Source organism: Convolutriloba macropyga, chromosome 12 (assembly GCF_964194025.1).
Source record: "Convolutriloba macropyga chromosome 12, txConMacr16.3, whole genome shotgun sequence".
Lineage (NCBI taxonomy): Eukaryota > Metazoa > Xenacoelomorpha > Acoela > Convolutidae > Convolutriloba > Convolutriloba macropyga.
This window is the reverse complement of record NC_134479.1, coordinates 48145421-48166725: the sequence shown is the minus strand read 5'-3', so window position 1 is coordinate 48166725 and position 21305 is coordinate 48145421. Positions and strand designations below refer to the sequence as shown.

Genomic DNA, 21305 nt, shown 5'->3' with positions numbered 1-21305 from the left:
TAGAACGGACTTCCCTTTTAGATTCGATTAATCAAGTCTCATTGCCCAATCCCGTATTACGCAACCCACAATCAACCCAACTACCCAAAACCCACAACCCCTTTCTCTTCTCTCTTTGTAACCCTGAAAGAACACAATTTGGCATTTTTCCATGTAAACTGGCCTGGAATGCAGCAACGCTTAGTTTATTCAACTGACCAGTGGTTATAACAATTTATATGTGGCTAGTTAGTAGTAATTGACTGGTCAGGTTAACTAACTAAACATCCGGGACAGAAGAAAGTGCACACAAAGATATTTCTAATCGGGGGAAATTTAGGATCGGGTTTAAAAGTTTAATCTCTCACTTCACATTTTTTGCAAACAAAAATGAACAGAAGCTTCATTACAGCAAAAAAACTGGCTATAAATAAAAACGACTAAATTTTCAATTCTGTCGCCAAAATTACTTGAGTCATCATTGCAGAATTTTCACAGAAAATTCAACCTAGAAATGATTCTAGTTAATATTAAATTTTTGAATATTTGCGACGCAGTATTTATTCGTCATCAAACTCGTGAGACACTGTCAATAAATACGTTACAATTTACTCGATTATGTATAACGGGTAATTTATGCAAATTTATCTTAATTACTATTGACCGAAAGTTCGATTCCAGTTACCAATCCCCAAACATTGCCTCAGTTAGAGGGTAAAATTCGAAAATTTGTCTCCTAGGTGAACAAAAATTACGCTATGTAGTCGAACGTGTTTAAAATTTTCGAAAAACGGGATTTACTAATTTAGTTATTTCTTCATTCATAAAACGGACTTGAAGGAACAATAAGATGCCAGAAGATCCAAATATTGACTCAAATCAGTCAACATCTCCTCAGAAAAGACCCACAACTTACTCGAACAACACCAACCCCTTTCGAGACATAAACCCACCTCTACAAACAATCAACCGGCCAATCATTAACGATTCATCACGCAAACGGCCTTTGTACATGGTCAGCTATGTTATCAAAATTATGTTTCTTCTTTTAGTTATCTGCGGAATTTTATCACTCATTTACCCTTTTTTGAAGACCGCATTTAGACAGAGTGAATTGATTGGAGGTAGTGTTAATGGAGTAACTGATGCTGAGGTTATCAGGAATAATATAAGGTGGCACCATTTCGTAACAAGTAAGTATCCACGAAAGTTTTGCATGGTTACGCAAATAAATCGAAAGTTCATAGTGAGTTATGGTTCGATTCTAGTCAAGTAAAAGTTATTATTGCAAAGTCGCGGATACACGAATGCCTCAAGTTTAAGTAATGCTCATTATCATAATATACAGTTCGAAGTCTTAATTGCAATAAAAAAGTATCAAAAATTATGGTTTTATCAAATTGTGCCGACTGAACCTCAAAAGGAACAAAAGGAACTGCCCCGTTCAAAAATATTATTCATAATATTTAGTTTAGATTACGCAAAAAATCAGTTCACATAAAAATCAGAGAACAAAATAGTAATATTCAAAATTTTTGAAACCAGAATTATTGAACATAAAATAACAACATAGAAAAATAGGAGCATCGAATAACGTAATAGGAACTATTTCGATAAGACTATACCCAATAAACAAGCTTCAAAATATCAAAAATTTGCAAACCAGTGAATACCCGTGAGTAGCAAATCCTGGATCTCAAAAAGCAGGAAAAACAAAAACAGATTGAAAAAAAATTTATTTCTTTTATCACCTCAATGATGGACGGCCGAAAAAATTTGGGAAATATCTGACGCTGGATGCGCGTGAACTTGATATCACGGAATTGCAAATAAGAGGTTAGACAGAAATGCAACTTTAGCGACTGAATATTAGAACATAGTTGGCAGATTGCCAGAAAATAGCTTCGTAGATCTGCAGTCGCAAAAAACCAAAACAGAAACTTCTTTTTATTAAATGCTGAGATCTTATACTTTGATAAAGAATCCGTTAAGGTCATTGCTGCTTCTATTAGCTGCTCTCAAATAACTTTCAATTAGAGTGACACCTACTCACTTGACCTTATCTCTTCAAATTCAAGTAAAGAAAATCAGTTTCAGTGCCAGGAAGCCATTTTTGAGAGTGAAGTAAGTCACGCGTGACCAAACATTTCACCATGAGAATGAACAAAACTCGCTCCAATAAGAGTGAAAAAAAAGACGTCACACACGCAATTCAGTTGAAAATGCATGAACGAATGAACAAAAAGCAGATTTAGTGGTGATTGTGATGTCATATGCTCGTAACAAAAATCCTGTTGACGAAATAAGAACCAAGAAAAGGCCAATAATAGTGTCAGCTATCGCTGTGCGGCTACTAAAAACCAGAATTAGAAAAATGTGGCCAACTGATAGAATTTTTGATCTCTTAAAAGCCAAAGGTTTGAGCTTAAGTTTCTTCTGCGAAGACAGCTTTGAGCAAAATTTCTTTCGAAAATATTTGGTATTAACATAAGCAAGAGCAACACACACACACGTTACTCAAAAATTGAGCAAATAGAAAACTTAAGCTAACTTTGATCGGTTTCAAAAATAAACCGACTAACGTCGGACAAATTTCTCTCGAACGACAGCTAGAGAAACTTTTATGGTGCAAAAACTCCTGATTAGGGAGGTGTTCGAACACGCGACCTCATGCACAGAGTCGGCCATATTAAGCACTATGCTACGCGGCCTATGTATGCTCCCCGCTCATAATCGGTTTCATTTTAGCAACAGACCTAATCTCTGAATGCGTACAATTCGAACATCTCCAAAAAATTCAGAAGTCAAGCCTAAAGAAGTCATTCGAGAAAAGCAATCGAAAGAAAATTTTGAAGAAAACGCTCAAGAGAATATTGTCCATAAACAAAGACAATTTTAGACAAAATAATAGGTTCAAACTTCGTTCGAAAGCAATTAAAAAGATAAATGTAGAAAATAAAAGTAAAAACAGAAAAATTCACAACACTTCTCCAAGACAGGCCTTTTAAATTTTCAACACCCAGAAATTTTGGTGTACCCTGAACCTGCATTCGGACTCAGTGCCTTTGGACTCAGTGCCCTCCGAGCTTCATCCGGTTTCATTCGACCAGCAGTCAAATCTTTGGAGCGAAAAAATAGTTTGACAAAAAAGGCGTATCAAAAAGATCAAAAGCACTTTAAAATGTTCTCCATGAAATTAGTTTGAGAGCAATTTCTCAGCTGATCACATCAACCAATCAATTAACAATATTGGTAAACAAAGGATTGTAAATCGTGTCGAGAAAATTATTTCCTACAAAAATGATATATTTTAATAAAACAAAGCAACTAGGACAATAAAAAGCATAACATGTGTTTTCAATTCTTACTGAATCAACCAGCCAATTTGATCATTTAAAATCGCGGCTTAAATCAACCTCTGATCATATCAACCTCTGCTTAAATTAGTTACAATTAACTATCATAGCTATTTCATTAACAAGAACTCAATTCGATTACATAGCATCAATAATGCGTACCAACGAAACGATTTTCACATTTTTTGTATCTTCTAAAACCCAGGAGTAATATTATTGCAATCAAACTATCTGAAATTGAACAAACCAAAAGTTACGCTACTTTCGTTTCTGCAAAAAAAGCGTATCGCAGTCTCTCATTTTAGTTAATGAACTTTTTGCTGATTAAAATTGAATGGCAGTGACATTTGGGCTGATTTGACGGAAGTTATGACTCCTTAAACAAATTCAATGCGTGAAATGGATCCGGGATCAGTTTTGAGCGATTCTGATCAGATAATTCAATCCGTATAACCAAACGAAATAAGTTGAGAAGAGTAACTAAAGAATCATTATGACTCCATTTGTTGCTGCTAAGTAATTTAAGAGCAGTTTTTGAAATAAAGAGATGTTTTTTTAAACAATTTAAGAAACATTCAAAGATGCGAACCACAGCCTAATAAATATATGTATAAAACACACTTGGATGAAATCCCCCTAATGTTTTCAGCTAATTTGAGTGACGTCATTTGTCCTGGAGATCTGTGGAGTGGTTCTTTTGTTCAGCCGACAGGGCCAGTTCCCTTTAACGTGCTAATTCTTCACTCTAGTCATAATCTACACACTCATTCTACTCTCTTCACTGGACTCTTCTACAATGACTACTTCAACATGACCATTTCAGGTAAAAGACAATCAAGATGCCAAAAAAAGTTTCATTTTTTTGTTTTTTAAATTTCATCTTTCATGTTGATCAAGAACTATGCGCATCTGAGAGTATTTATCTCAGTAAACCCTAGAACTTCACAAATTGAATATAATAATTCGAACTCTTCTACGCAATTTCACATCTCAAAGTTATAGGAATCAATTTCGTCATTTTTTCGCCTCGTGAAATGTCATCAGCTTAGTAGCGGTTTAAATATATTAAAACTTAACATCTGGTGAAAATTTTCTCAAAAACGAACTCTAATATAAAAATATAAACATTCGAACTGTTCTGCTTAATTTCATATCTCAAAAGCAGAGGATTCCGTCACTATTTCTGCCCATCAAATGTCATCAACTTTAAAAATCTCCTTAGAAAATTTTGCACCTGTGGAACATTTTCAAAAACGAAGATCAACATAAACACATTTTACTACCACATTTCTTAGAACCTCCAAAGTTGTAATCAATTTGACAGGAGACTACATGACAGCAGAACAAGGCTACCTGGTCATGTACTACTCGTCTCTAAACCCAAACCCAAATCAGATCCCAATGGACCCTACCTCCTCAGTGAACAACCCTGCCCAATTCATTGGGGGAGGGGAAAGGGCGCTTTCATCGTGGAGGGCAGATGCTTATGTGTCAATTTTTAATCACACAATTATCGAGTTCAGAGGTCACATGCAACCCACAACCCTATTTGGGCCCTTTCAGATGCAGAGCGACAACGGTAGGGCATGTCAAGGCAAAATAGAAAATGTGTGTACATTATGCTGGAGTTTTTTGACGTATGGAATTATTAAGATTTTAACCAGGCCGGTAAACCACATAGAAAACATTATCGATAGGCAGTAGTCTAATGCATATAATTTACAAATACACGTCATTTTGGTCTCAAATTTCAGTTCCGATTAATTACCGGCTAAAATGATCGGACACTTGGATAATGGGAGTTTTGTACGTACTGCCATACTAAATGATCTCAAACGACTACGGGTTCGAGCGGTGGGGGGGGGGGGGGGGGTAGAGGTCTGAACGGGGTTCTAGCGTGCGAGGTTGCGGGTGGAATGAGGTGGTGGAGGGTCTAAACAGCCCTAAAACTGCATCTCACATGATTTTATATCTTCGCAGTGGATTCGGTGATTTGTACTTAGAGAATAGTAAAAGTCAACGAGAACTTAACCTTTCATCCCGTTTTTGAGGACGAAAAGTTAAATAGTCAGTCGAAAAAAATACTAGAAGAGTCGGTAGTACGAAAAATCGAAAAGAAACAAAAGATCACCAGGACTAATATAATTGCTACAAACTTTGTCAGAGAGCAATGAAAATGTTGAAATTTCTGCAGTTTTCCATCTAATTTTAGTGACATTGGAGTATCCATTCTACGATATTTTCCATCATCATCACAACCAGAATAGTGAAGAACCTTACCCAATGTACACAGATGACTCACTGATCAACAAAGATCAACAAAACAACAATCACGCACATGATGATGAAGTTTACTCTCTTGAGGTAATCACGGTTTTATCGTATTTTTACTCAGAAATTGTGAAACAAACTGAAAAAACTGGAGATATTACTTATCCGATTTCTTATACACAAACAACCATCAAAGTTTTAATTAATCTCTCAGCTTCAAAGCGGAAAAGTATGCAAACAAGTTACTCCAAAACTGATTATGCAATGAAAAAACAAAAAAGCGAACTTTAAATAAGTTATACATGAAACTGAGTAAAGATCAAAGTATAATACTACTGCTTAAGCAACAATGTATAATCTATTCAGGGCATGGGTGACTTCAGAGGGGGTAGCACCCGAGGCGTGATCCAGTTCAGAAGAGGCCAGAGGGAGGTGGTGGGGGTGTTGATTGGAATCAGCATACCTGTCCTACTTGTTCTATTCGCTCTACTTGCCATCATCACTAACCATTTCAGGTTAATAATTTTACGATTCAAATTACACTAGGTTACGAATATAAAAAATTACTAATATTCGCAATTGAGAAAAAGCTTAATTTATAGAACAAAAATCTCAAGAACATTTTCCTTTCACTAGATCAACCAAATTTTTCTTTCATAAGCCTGCGTGAACAAAGTTTTAAGCTCTTATGATGATTGGTATAAACTAATAAGAGGCAGAATTACACAATACCATCATAACACAATATTAAAAGGCTAAGGAACATCAATAATGGATCATCACATTCCAGCGGGAACAAGACAGTTCGGGAATTTTTTCAAAATATTCAATTTCCGCACTATCAATGATCTCAATTAAATCTATACAGCTGACAAACTCAAATTAAACGCCAACCCTCCTTAGAAATCTATATTGAGTTATTAGAAAAACTTGAAAAATTTTCTTTTGACGCCAGGCGATTTGAAGTTTGACTAACCACTTTTGAGTTAATGAAAAGTGGTACAACCTTACTATTAATTTTATCATTGAGGTTTTTTTTGTTTAGAAAACTGTGCTGTTCCTCCGATTCCTCCATCGCATTCCAAAAGTTCAACAACCCATGGAATTTCACTGCTGTTAGTACGAAACAACATCAGAACCATTCAAATTCATACTTGACTAATGTCACTACAAAAAGAGTAATTAAGACTGGGATATTTGCATACTTGAGAACAAAATATCAGCTCCGCGAGTAGCAAAGAACTGCATTGTAAATAAATGCATGAAAAAAAAAAACGACTTAGCAGATGTATGACCAAATCATCATTTGAATTGATACTATTGATCAGAACAAGTCGAATGTTCATTATATATTCATTATTTGGATCTATTCTGTTTCCCCCCCCCCCCCGCTTAGTGAGCCTAAATTTTTTCTGACCCCCAGGCGCACGTGCTATTTTCTTACACAGTAACGTGCTATATAACAACATATAATTTGTAACTGGGGGTCATAAAAAACACTGGGGGGGGGGGGGGGGGCGAAACAGAATAGATCCCAATATTTAACACAGCCCATAACATAAAATATTTTTCTATACTTTTAATAACTTTAATTGGAATTGAGCGACTATTTCTTGGGAAACTAAACTTGATATAAAAAACTTTTTTCCAAAAAACCCATTTCAGGGTTCTGACTCGTTTACCAACGGGCGATTTGGTGGACAATTATCCGCTTCCAGCAGTGCATATGACACCACCTACAGCTACATGACACAATCCACCTCCACTGGAGTTTTAAGTGGATTCGGTGGAGGTGGACTGAGCAGAAGCTGCACATTGCAGGATAACTTCAGTGCACTAATTGCAGCAGAGACGGATTTGGACGACAATCTAGGTAAACATTGTTTAAGTTGCAAATTTTTATCAAAAACGAAAACAAAAGAATTCACTGCAATGTTGTGAAAATCCAATAAGATCAGTTTTTATCACAAACCAAGAAATCAAGCGTTATAAAAGTCGCTCAAAAATCAATATAGCCAATCAAAAAATGTGCATTAGAAAGACATACACGACTCCAACCGCAGTTCGAGAGCAATTAACAAACAATAACTGAATATTTCTTTAAATTTTAACAGAAAAGAGGATGATAAATTAAAAAGGAAGCTTAGATGTCAGTAGAAGAAAGGCCAAAAACACGATCACTCTCAAAAATGATTAACTTGAGAATAGCAAACACGCAAAAATTCACTCAAGAATTTGTTGAAATTTCAGAAAGGATGCCACTATCCGAATGCTTCTTAAATCTCGAAGTTAAACTTGGAGCCTCTCTTCCCAATTTTTGACCTTAGTGCCAATGTCAAAAAAGTGCCAATTATGAACTTTATAAGCTCACTAAGTTTGTTGCGGTTAAAATCATTTTCACTCAAATCTGAAACTAGTCTTAATTTCAGAGGTGCAACTACATCCAAACAAAATCCAAATTCGGCAAAACGAACATGTGCAAATAATGGAAATGAAGCCAATGAGAAATACAGTTGCTCATTGCTCAGCCTCTTCATCCAATCACAATTCAGAAGAGAATGACGTCATTGAGTTACATAATCTACCACGAATGAACACAAATGACAGATTGAAGGTTTTGTTTAGCGATGACGTCAGAGAAATTCCATGTTCGCCTGCAAACACAAGTTATGATATTCCTCTTGATGAGTAGCAAGTGTAAAGCGATGACAACATTCTCATAAAAAATTGCAAGCTCTCCCAGCAGTAATCAGAAAAAATATTGCTGTGAACAAGTCAACAGTTGGTTAGCTCGAGTTTGGAAAAGCTGCTTCAGCAGCAAAAAAAACTGAAAACCTTTTCATTCAATTAAAATTTTGTTCTAAATTATGTTCATGTTTTTTGTATTCAGCAGTTTGTAATTGAAATTATTGCTGTCCCACGAAAAAATAGCAGCTGAAAAATCTTTTAAAAAGATGAGACAAACCAAGTTTCGCTCGTATTTGCTTCAAGTTGGTTTAAAACAGACAAATTTTTGTTCTTATCACATTTTACTTACCCTTGACGAATGCTTTAATTTTAGGTACTATTAGGGGATGTCGATGAATATTTGCTACGTATATATTACAATTGACACCGAGCAAAGAAACATTATTGCATTAGTTCCAATGGTATTCGTTAAACTACTGCAAAAATCAAAAATATAACATGAGTTATCAAGAAATGCAAAATTTTTTTTATTGTTTTGAGATCAAATGACAAAGGGACAACATGCCTGTAAAAAACTTAAAAAAACTAGTTTTCTCGCCTAAAAACTAAATAATTTTTGGAATTTCACTCCTGCCTGCTGTTCTTTTCGTTTTTTATTATTAAATGACAGCAACCATAGCTCTCGTTGATTTTTCCGGTGAAAAACTGGAGGAATGTTGGAATAAGCCATAGACCCCGATAAACAATGAAAAGGATCCGGTCAAGGAAAAGATATATTGATAGCCGTTTATTCTCTGGAATTCCACGGTTAGAATCGAAGTGTGATTTTGCCACTTTGAAAAAATGTTTCCAGAGAAAACTACCCAGTAAAAAAACGCTCGAATGAAAACGATTCGAGAACTAAAGTTTGGTACCCGGTTTGAGTGCACGTCATTAAAAATTTAGTTGAACTAAAACTTCATCAAGTGAATCCAAACACCCCTTTTTCGAGTGAACGAGTTGAGTCAAAAACTTATCACAAATTACCTTAAAGCTGATACCAAAAGGAGTAAGAGATACCGCCACGCATACAAATTCAATTGCAGAGCTGTAGGAGTCAAGGAAAGCTGAATAGTTAAATAGTCGCACAAACCATCGATGGAGACGACGAATTATACTGAGAAAACTGATGAGATAAAGAAAGCCTCGATATCGCTTCGCAGCTATCGATAATAAAAAAAATTGACAAAAATAATCAATTATAACAAATTATGTCTTCTGGCACAAAATTTATACCAGAATATGATCACAAAAAATTCTTCATTCTCGCGAAAAGAAATTTTTTGTGAAAAATTTGATCTTGTTTGAGGTATAAATCACTTAATAATTACGGCGATGAAGTCACCCTAGAAATCAAAATCACCAAGCAAAATAATCCCATTAAAAATTTACATATACGATTGCTTCAATCTTCAAGAGTAATTAACAAACAAAAACGGAGTATCTTTTCAGAAAATTCCAAGATAAGAGGATCATAAATTAAGACGAAGCTTAGTTGTCGGAAGTAATAAGGCTAAAAACGCGACCACTCTCAAAAATGGATTAAATTGAAAATAGCGGACACTCGTTTAAACACTCGTTAAAATTTGGTTGAAATCATAAATCCCTGCTAAGCTTGCAGCCTTGCGTCCCATTTTCCCCCTCTTGGGCCAATTATGCAATCGATATGCTCACTATTAAAATAAGTTTCGAGAAGCTCTCTATTGTTTTTTGATTGGATTAGACTCAGCTGATTGACATGTTATTTTAGTAACATGTTTAGATACAAGTAAATGGCAAATTTTTGTTCAAAAACCGTTTTCTCACTACATTTCAATTGGAGTGAAAAAAAGTACGCCAAAACCACTCTTTTTTTTCTCCAACTACTGTTCTTCACCTCAATCATCACTCCAAATTGAGTTCAAAAATCATGAAAATGTGCGAACAGACCAACAAAGCCTCAACACACTTCGAATTCTTTGAATCGTAAAAAAAATCGCGAAAAGGCCTATATAAGCCCCGGATAACGCTTTGAGGCTATGAAAAAGATTAAAACGGCAAAATCTGAAATTGAATCAAAACTGCATCTTAAACCTCAATATTTGTTTCGAAAAGTTAATGATCCTTCCAAACGTCCAGCTACTGATTGATATTATTGAGAAAATTTACCTAGGTCAAAAACTTTAGTGAAAAAATAAAAATTTGCTATGCAAAAGCAGCAGGTGATCAAAAACGTGCGCAAATTTTTCACACCTAGTTTTCTCGCGCTCTCTCTGTCTCTCAGAACATTGAAGCATACCCGTCAGATTCACGAAAATAGCAACCATTATCATCTATAACCCCGATGAGGATTGAAAGAGCCGAAAAATGAAAAATTGGTTGATGTACAAATATATCATTAAATGCAAGCTATTTTGATTTTATTTTGTGTTTGTAAAACATATGATAGAAAACAAGGGCTCGTATCAATATCAAAAAGCATTAGGGACGGTAATTATAATTAATGGATAATTATAGGTTGCTATATCCACCGGGGGAAGGAAACAGTTACGAATAAGTCTCAAGACGACACTCGAGTCGACACAAAGGTCAAGTAAAAATAGCCGACTACGGTCAGAGGAATTGCTCTCGAACGAAGAGTGGATTTGCTCTCGAACGAAGAGTGATTCATTTGACCTTTAGTAGAGAAATGCCGACACTTGAGTTCAGCTGCTGACACTTATGAAAGAGAAATTTAGATCACGCAAAACGAAGTCAAGGGCGCAAAAGTCACTAGAAAAGCCAAATCGGTCAAGCAAAAATTTTGTATAAAAAGACCAACACGTTTATAATTGCATTGAACTTAGATTTAAGAACACGAGAGCTCATACAATTACTTACAGCTGCCAAAAAACAGGAAATAGTTGACCTCACGCTCCAATCGATCATCAAAAGAGGAAAACCAAAACAAACTCTGCTAACAGATTTTCTTATGGGACATTTTCAGTAAAAATCAGAAATACTGAAGCAATAATCAACAATAGAAGCAAAAACATACTTCTACACAAAAGTTTTTTAAAATTTCAAGCATATTTTATTCAAATAAATTCACCAGATCAATACTGTTATATTAACATCATTACATTAAATCAGTATACTCCTCTTTCCACAAGTTAAGTTATCAACGTTTTTAAATAGAAACAGCTGATGTTTTTGTATTCATTTTATGATGTGACAATTATTATGCGAACGAAAAGAATTAGCTCATGCTCAATCAATAAATCATTATGCAAGCCAAAAGCACTTCGTATGAACAGATCGGGACAAATCCAACATCCGGGAGTTTAGGGATCAATTCTTTCTCTGAACCTTGGGTACAGACAGACGTCACGAATGTGTGGTTTGTTCAGCATCCAAGTCAGGAATCGTTCCAGACCAAGGCCGTACCCTCCGCTCTTAGAAGTTCCAAACTTTCGCTGGTCTGTGTACCAGTAGTATGGAGTTGGGTCTATTTCTTCTCGTTTGTATCTGTTGGAAATATCAACTGTACACGCAACGAACTTAATTAGTAGGGCTAATTTTGTTAGACTGGCAATTTGGTACACAAAATTCATTTCTCTATATAGAAACAAACAAAGAGGATTGACGTCGGCTGTGCTTTGCACCAAAAGTATTTCAACCCATCATACGAGAGCCCAAAATTGCCATTAAAATGCTGCTGTTTATCATCCTGACGTATATCAGGGTTGAAACCGAAAGAGAACCAAACGGACACAAAACTGAGAGCCTTTTTCCCAAAAAGTTATAAACGTGTCAAAAATTCAAAAGTTTTCTAACTTGGTATGCAGTTCAATTTTGAACACAAAATTATAAATGATTCAGGAGATCAATTGAACATTAGAAGACATTCAGAAATTCATTTTTTCAAAGTCGGAGAAAAAACATCAAAAAAGCATTAAATTTGTAGGTACCTTTTGTGTTCAAGTTATGAAAACAATAATAAACATAACCGACTAACGTCAGGCGAATCGCTCTCAAACGACCGGCGAGTGGTTGGCTTTGTCAGTAGCTAGCCACGGTTTAGTGAGGCTAGCTTCAGATTAATTAAGGGGTGTAAGGCCAGCGCAGCTGGGGTGCACACAGCGTGGGCGCAAAAGTGGATTGGGGTGACTGACGTGGGGGCAGTGTATGGGTGGGGTGCGGGAACAATTTCTAAGAACCGCCCTTCACATCATAAGTATAAGTTTCCAAAACAGTTTCTGCTAATGGCATATTTGAAGACTAGTGGGCTGAACGGCTCCAAGAGAACTTAAATCGGCCAGGCGAAAAATTGCATAAAAGAGACAAACAGGATTAATATATTTGCTACAAATTGCTTTTGAGATGAATTAACAATTATTTCCTAAAAAGTGCCGGTTAAGTCAAGTATGATAAAAAAACATTTCTACTATAACTCATTATTAATGAGGATCAGACGATGACATTAAGCCACATAACAGCAGCTGAAGTGCGGCATCAACAAAAAGAAAGAGAGAGATAGAGTGAGAAGGTACGCAAGTACGCAGTAAAAAAAGTTCCAAACCATTTTTTGTCTCGAAAGTTCTGTCAATTAACCCATTGCCGAGGCATAAAAAAGTTTCGTTGGCCAGTAATGGTCGTTAAAATCAGAAAAGGACAAAAATATTTAAAAATTCTGGAAACAAATACAAATTTTAACAAATCTTGCTAAATTTCAAGATGTTAAAAAATTAAGCACTATTTCATTGTCTTATGAGTCTATCCAGTATCTCCGCTTCAAGCCAGAAATAGTTTCACTTGCTCATAAAGATCCATACACTTGGAACAAAGATTTTCCAAAAATCTAAAATTTTTTTTGAGTTTTATCCAAAAATGACCAAAACTGGAGTTATAAAAAAACTGACCACTATAGCATTAACTCTAAAAATCATGCAACAGGCTATCAAACCCTAGAGAAGTTCCCAAGTTCAAAAACATGAAAAAATTGCAAACATTTTAAAAAATGGCTCAAAATCGTGATATTAAAATCTTTAAAAACATTCCAATAAATATATAAACTATGCAGAAACATATAATCCAACCCTAGAGGAAGTTACGTGGCTCTTGGCGCTAGAGAAACCTAAAAAAAGAAAAAAATTTAAAAAACTCGCAAATTTTATTAAAAAAATGCTAAAACTTATAAAAAAATTAAATTGCTATTTAATCCATGACCAACAAAAATTTTCCAGTAAATTATTATCAAACACCTACCTGAAACTTACCTGAATAATGATTATAAATGTCAAAAAATTGAAAAAAATGGCAAAAATTGTCAAAAAATGCTAAAATTCGCGATGCTCAAATCTTGCAAGACATTCCATTACATCTAGAAACGTCAAAAAATTTGACGTCAAAAAATTGCACGTTTTTTCAAAATTGCTAAAATTCGTGATGTAGAAATATTGAAACCATTCCATTACTACTAGAAACTATGCAGTAACCTATTATTAAAACCTAGAGGAGGTTCCTTGAAAATTAGGGCAGATAAAATCAAGAAATGTCAAAAAATTTCAAAAAGCTTGAAGCTTACACCATAAGTATAAGTCTCCAAAACAGTTTGAGCTGAAACAGAGCTGAAAGGCTCTAAGAGCACTCAAAGCCCGCTGGGCGCTACTTGCTTATTCCGTTTTTCAGGACAAGAAGTCAAAAGCGTAAGACAAAAAATCGGTCAAGCGAAAAATCGCATAAAAAGAGACAGACAGGACTAATATAATTGCTACAAATTTCGTTTGAGAGCAATTAATTATCAACAAGATCGCGAGAATACAGAATTGGATATATGAACGATCAGCTGAGGCAAGTGAACTTTTATGTTTACTTAAAATTCTACAAAGGTTCTTAGTAAAGGATCGTTGTTCAGCTTCGCTATTGTCTACACAAGAATCTAGCCGCAAGCACAAAAAAGATTAATAGCCCTCTTGGATTCATAAAATAGAACAACTTTCCTCAATTTACCCTGCTAAATAGTTCTTTCCTCAACTCAAACGACCGGCGAGCTATAATATAATTGCTGCAAACTTCGTTTGTTCTCAAACAAGTTTGCAGCAATTATATTAGTCCTGAGGTCTTTTTTATGGGATTCTTCGTTTCACAATTTTTCGTCTGACCCATTTGGTGTTCAACTCATCGCGAGAACACAGAACTTTGAGTCGACAAGAATAGTTAGATTTATGAGAGATAAGCTGAGGCAAGTGAACTTTTGAATTAACTCAAAACTCCGTAAAGGTTCTTGGCAAAGGATAATTGTTAAGCTTCGCTATTATCTACACAAGAATCTAGCTGCAAGCTTAAAATTACCAAAAAGGCACAAGTTTAGGATAAAAATGGATCTTTTCGTCTTGAACTGATGTGATCCTAAAGGCTTTAACTGATGTTTTTGATTACTCGAGAAACACACAAATCTGAATTATTTTTTCAATGATCGAATCAGTTTTTCAAGAGCTTTCCAATAATATTACTTTTGTATCTCTCCGGAAAAGATCCCAATTGGCCAAAATCGAGTGAACAAAAACGGTAACAAACCACGGTAACATAAAGTTCCGAACCCCTAAACAAAAAAAGCCAGGATAGCATAAAGTTCCTCACCCCTAAACAAATTTGAGGGTAGGAACAATAATCAGATTTTGATTCGACTTTCAATCCTATAATTGCTAAGTAATTTATGTTAAGCTTGCTTATCACAGATGAAATGAAAAATAGTGAGTGAACTTTAACCACCTCCATGAAGTAGGCATTTAGTTCTTGCATCTACATTCGACAGATTTCCTCATATATTAAGAAAAGTTTTCCTAAGGTTGTGATTTTTTTGTCGGCATTGATGCTAACCCTTCCATGAGGACATCCAATCTGTACTCGCGCATGGACCCTCCAATGATTTCTCCCACGTTTGGCATCAATAGATCCACACTGTCTGTCAGTCTGTCGTCATCCGCAGATCTCAGCATGTAGAAGGCCTGCATACATACGAAATAAATGATAATAATAAAGTATAAAATACACTACAAGTCTAAGCTGAGCGTGAACCTCTACTGTTAGACGAATTAATCTCAAATAACGGGCTGGGCGGATAGTGACCAGCTTAGTATTAGGGAAATTAGCCTAATCAAATTACAAACCAAAGAAAAAGCGTGTGGTCCAAAACTTCAAAAAGTTTAAAACGCAAAGAATGTATTGTATATGCCTTCGCAGAAATTCCATGCAGAGAGTCGTAAAACACGAAAAAAACGCCTATCAACCCAGGGATTGTGCTTTTCATCTCCACTATTTCTTCTGATCAGAAGTAAAATCAGTCACACAGGAAACAAAAACATTACCGACTAACGTCGGGCGAATTGCTCTCAATCGACCAGCAAGCGGTTGGCTTCGTCAGTAGCTAGCCACAGATTAGTGAGGCCAGCTTTAGCTTAATTGAAGTGGCGTGAGGTAAAGGTATAGATGATGAAATCACGCCACATAACAGCAGCTGAAGTGCGGCATCAACAAAGAGTTAAGGAAAGAGAGAGAGAGAGAGAAAAAGAGAGAGAGAGAGAGAGAGAGAGTGCGCGAGAGATTAACACGTGAACGAGAAAGAGAAGGGAAGAAATCCCAATCAAGAGGGAGAGAGAGAGTTAGGAAACTTTTCCATGATGAGATTCGCCTCCGCAACTTTAGTTTTCTAGCCTTGTTAGTAATTAAATAATACAGAAAACTGAAAGTGGAAAAATCAAAAAAAAAGTTTCCAAATTTCCCAATGGTGAGAAAAATGGTAAAAACCATGTTTGTCTCTGGAGTATTGTCATGTGATCCATCAGCAAGACTTCAAAAGTTTTGTTGGCCAGTAATGATAGTTAAACTCAGAAAACGACAAAAAGTATTCAAAAATTTTGCAAAACAATAGCAAATTTTAACAAAATATGCCCAAACTTCGTGATTTTAATATCTTCAGAACCATTTCTTCGTCTCAAGAGACTATCCACTATCCTACTTCAAGCCTTCAAGTTTCACTGGCTCAAAAAGATCCATAAACTTGAAACACTAAATTTTCGAAAATTTGAAAAATTAAATTTTATCAAAAAAATTGCTAAAACGCGAGTCATTAAAATATTGATAGCCATTCCGTTAAATCCAGAAACTATGCAGCAGCTTATTATCAAACCTCGGAGGAGAGCCGAAGAAATTTTTTTTAAAAAATCAATATTAAAAAACTTGGAAAAAAGTGCAAATATTCTTCAAATTGCTTGAATTCGTAATATTAAAACCTTGAAAAAGATTCCATTACATCTAGAAACTATCCAGTAACCTATTATCAAACCATAGAAAAGGTTCCTTGGCTCTTGAGGCTAGAGAAACCGAAAGGTAACAAAAAAATTTTCAAAAAGCTTGAAAAAAATTGTGAAAATTAGTATAAATTTGAGTGTTTTTGTTTGGATTACCAAAACATATAGCTCTTAAAAAGGTGATAAAAGTAGTTAGGTCTTGCAAAAGACCTTTATCAACATTAAACAGCCTCAATTCTAGAGTGGTCCAACAAAAAAGTTCGGATGACGAAAAAAAACGAAAAAATGCAACATTTGGGGCTCAAAAACTCCTAGAAATAACCTTTTAACCTTGAATTATGGCCTTCCCGGTAGCCTCATCACAATAAGCACTTGAAGGCCTTTTAAACGCGGCTAAGGGCCTCTAATAAAACTTAACGCCCGCCGTGCGCTACCTGTTCATCCCGTTTTTAAGGAAGAAAAGTCAAATGGGTCAGACAAAAAATCGAATAAAAGAGCAACAGTACTAATAATTGCTACAAATTTCAATTGAGAGCAATTAAAAATAGGGAGGCCCATGGTGGAGGGACTACAGATTCAGTTGAAAGTATTTAAATTTCTCAATTCTCTGGTGTTGGTTTCAAACAGACTCTCCTTGCCTTAGTATTTTATATATAACAATAGAATTCGAAGTGATTTTAGGTGCACAGCTTTTAAGTTCCTATGCGTCGAGGCCAACTCAATCTTGCACGCCAACCTTTTTTTTTAAAAAAAAATTGTTGGGTTTTCAGCTGATTTTTAAATTCCAACTGAAGAAAAGGCGTGTAGATTTTTTCTCTTTTCTCTTCAACCACTTGAAGAGCTACTAAGAAAAATGTACTTGCTTCCCAGAAATTTTGGAACGGGGAATAAAACAGACGCATTTAGCATCCAAATAGAAAACATTCTAATTTTTTGTATTTTGTACCAAAGGATGTGACATAGATATTTTCAGCTTTTATTAGAATACAAGGCACAACAAAAAGGAAATTTCACAGACATAACGAGGATCTTCTTCGGAAAAACAATTACAATTATCCTGGAAGCCACTTTTATAGCCCTGTCCCCAGCACACAATAATGCGATGCGTTTTATTTGAAATTAAGTTTTATCAACGTTCGTCATGAAGACACTCTCCGCCGCTGCTTTAGACTGACTGTATATCTTTTACTCTGATCACCTTAAGGAGGCTGTTGGCAGCATAATGCACAACAAAGGTAATTCCAAACATTTAATTTGTTTGATAAATCGAATCTTGTTTGATTCATTTTTGTTATCGAGGGCCATTCTAAAACTGTTTATTGATCACACAAAAATAGCATTAAAAATCAACAGGACTAAAAAATAATTGTTACAAATGTTCTTTGAGAGCAGTTAAAAACATTTAATAATCACTAAACGCGGGAATCTGTTTAAAAAATTTATAGCAGAAGTTTATGAAATAACTATCTATTTTAATTGTCGTGGTCATAGCATAAAACAGCAGAAACTCAGATCTCAAGAAGTTGGGAAAGAATTTAAATTTAACTGATACTAGCCTTGATTCCAGCTGGGAACTTGCACAAGAAAATTGGCTCGTTAATTGCATCTGTCATTTTTCTCTCGGGTGCTTCCGGGATGTCCTCTCCGAACTCATAAAACTCTCCTGAAAGACAATCAGTCGTTAATAACTCGAGGTCTTATCAATTCAGAAACAGAGAAATTGTTTTTTACAACCATCACTTTTTTCTTCTCGATTTTTAAACGTTTTTAGGGAAAAAATTAGAGCTTCCAAGAATTACAACAGGAGATCGAATGCAAAAAAAATTCATTAGCCTTTTGATACTTAATCGCAACTTTACTACCTCAGTCAACTCAAACAAGAGCGATTAAGTCCCAGAAAAAGTTACCAATCTAGGGCAGGTTGCTAATCAGAGTCGATATATATGTCAAATCAGTTTTGAAAATTGAAAAGAATTTTACATTAGCGCAGCCAAAATTGTTTTTCTTGGACCTCAAAAAAATTTGCATCACTGCTAACTTTTGTCATATTCTACAAATTCAAAACTTTTAGTAATTCAATCGTCAAATAACTGACTCGTGAAAAAATTGAAACCTGTTTCTTCGTTCTTGATGTCGTGGTCTTTCAACCACTGGATGGCATCGGAGTAGAGCATCCTTTTGAAGGGTCTCTTAGGCACTTTGAAGTCAGGGTTTACTTCCAATAACATGTCCTTGTAGGGCGACTTCAGGATTCTCTCACACACTCCACACACTAAGTCTTCCAGTCTCTCCAACAAACCTGCCAGGCGAAATAGTCTTCCACTTGAGCTTCAGACACTGCATTTAAGAAATGAACTTGAATCGTGAAACTCATATGCGATCTGCGTTCGTGCATCCCTGCCCCCCCCCCCCCCCCCACCCGTTACAGAGCACGTGCAATTACACAGTAAATCACTATGTAAAAATATGGCACATGCGCCGGGTGCAAATAAAATGCACCCACTAAGCTGGGGGCATAAACGGATACGATCCCTCGAATGTTAGAGGATCGCACAATCATCATTAAAATCAATGTCAGTAATGGAGATCAATGTCATCAACCATTCTGTCATTTTAACATTAAATTCCTCCCTAACAAAAGCCTTTACCGTGTTAGGGAAAATATCCTTAAGGCAAGGAATCTAGCATATAATTACACACCATTTCAAATCTTTTTTAAAATTTGAATACAAACAATAACGTACCGTTTCAAAACACTTTTAAGTTGAAACTAAAGGAAAAAGCCCATCGAACACACCCAATTTACATTTTTTAGCGACACGAACCTTCAAAAGTAATAAACGGACACTCAGCTTCCACATGTGTAAACTCAGAGAGATGCCTTCTTGTCTTCGCTTTCTCAGCCCTGTACGACTGAGCCATGCAAAACGTGTCTCCGATCGAAGGCAGAACAGTTTCCAAGTACAACTGCGATGACTGTGTTAGATAAGCTTGTTCTCCAAAATAGTCGAAGCTGAACAAAGTCGATCCGCCTTCGCATTGCGTTTTTACAAGTGTTGGCGGTGTAACCTACAAGGCATTTTCAAAATAAAGCCAAAACTTATCCTTTTTTGCTTTGTTGTTTTCTTCAATTGTATAGTAAAAACAGGAAATAAAGTTTCCTCTAATTTCTTATCCTTTTTTCCTTTGTTGTTTTCTTCAAATGTATAGTAAAAACAGGAATAAAGTTTCCTCGAATATCACCAGCTTATCTTTTAACGCGCTCCAAATAGATTTCTCAATCCCATATAACCAATCAGATTAACCGTTTACGAAGCCACTCTCAGGGAGATAAAAGTACAACTACACCCAACCTCAACATATCCACTGTCAAAATAATGCTGTCTGAAACAGAATGTGATTGCCGATCTCAACTTCAACACTTTGCTGTGCTCGTCCCAGCGGATGACGAGATGTTTCTGTCTCAATTGTAAATCAACATCACTCTTCTCAGTCACAACACTCTCGATTCCTCCACCTGGTGAATGACCCACAACTTCCCAGTAGTCGCAAATTAATTCATGCCCACCAGGTGCGTGTTGGCCTAAACAATTCAACATAATGCTTTGAAAACTAAGTAGTAGTATTTAAAATCAAAAGTGAAGTACAGCCTAATGTGACAAATTCAAACTTTCATTTGAGTTTCAGGCAAAGAGACTGTCGAACAATGGATTCAGGTTTTCAAGGGCCACTTTTGTTGCAATGATGCCACTTTTGTATCTATCCAAATATTTTTTGTAACTAAAAACCGTACCTTCTGGAACTTTCGAGATGATTCCATAAACGATAACAGTGGCTTCTGTCTGCAATTGAATTGCATCGACAGTTTGGCAAAGCTTATCCGACAACACACATTGCAAATAACCCGTTCCATCTCTCAAGACAATAAACATTATGCTCTTTCCTTGTCTTCTCAGGTTATGTACCCATCCATAAGCTTTTATCCTTTTGTCTCTGTACTCTGTGCAATCACGAAGCTTAATTTCAACTGCTTTTTCTAACGACTGGTCTTCAGAAATCGAAATTTTGCTGGCTTCCTGTAAAACTTCTTCCCGCCTTTGTGCATCTTCTGCTTCTTTTTGTTCACGTGCTTTGCCCTTTCTTACTTCAGCTTGATAAAGTTTCATCTGCTTTTTCTTCTGCGATGCTGATATTTCAACGAAGGGTTTATCACCCGAGTCATCGCCCTGGTTGTCAACATAAATTGTGACAGCTTCATCTCCACTTATAGAAAGAAGGGCTTTGAGGGCAGTTTTGTAAGGTTTCGATGACGAGCCATCACCCGTCTCGTCGCAACCTTGTTTCTGCGACGTATAAACTGACATATTTCTTAAAAGTTTGAAATTACTCTCGAATACAGCATACGACTTTTACCAATAACGAAAAGATACAAATAAACTTGATATATCTTTAACTGAGCGAGAAAACTGTAAAATGATTGATTTGGAGCTCGATAAAATGGGATTGACAAGATAATTTTAAAATACTCATTACGCAAAATGATATCATTCTAAATATAGCTATGACATATACTGATTAATCCTCCTTTAACACAATAAATAAAGAACACAAACAGTTGGTTGTTGCACTATCAAATGATTCCTAAATGAAACTAACAGTCATCAGTGTCAAGGAACAATGTATGTTGAATTAGTAGTAGTAG

The 21305-nt window shown here is 35.7% G+C and overlaps 2 protein-coding genes across 2 annotated transcripts; one reads left to right on the top strand and one right to left on the bottom strand.

Annotated features, from left to right (window-relative positions):
* Positions 1-8748, top strand: LOC142350276 (uncharacterized). Its single transcript, XM_075402059.1, has 8 exons — positions 1-1172; positions 3985-4158; positions 4660-4914; positions 5548-5699; positions 5973-6121; positions 6652-6721; positions 7272-7479; positions 8036-8748. Exons 1-8 carry the CDS (start codon positions 830-832, stop codon positions 8296-8298), a joined length of 1614 nt encoding a protein of 537 aa, XP_075258174.1. The 5' UTR covers positions 1-829; the 3' UTR covers positions 8299-8748.
* A 2614-nt stretch (positions 8749-11362) lies between these two features.
* Positions 11363-21058, bottom strand: LOC142350882 (asparagine--tRNA ligase, cytoplasmic-like). The gene is made up of 7 exons (XM_075402864.1): positions 20397-21058; positions 19957-20186; positions 19429-19672; positions 18717-18902; positions 18160-18266; positions 15174-15301; positions 11363-11819 (listed from the first exon to the last, which is right to left on the bottom strand). The coding sequence occupies exons 1-7, from the start codon at positions 20965-20967 to the stop codon at positions 11636-11638; spliced, it is 1650 nt and encodes a 549-aa protein (XP_075258979.1). The 5' UTR covers positions 20968-21058; the 3' UTR covers positions 11363-11635.
* Positions 21059-21305: the final 247 nt, after the last annotated feature.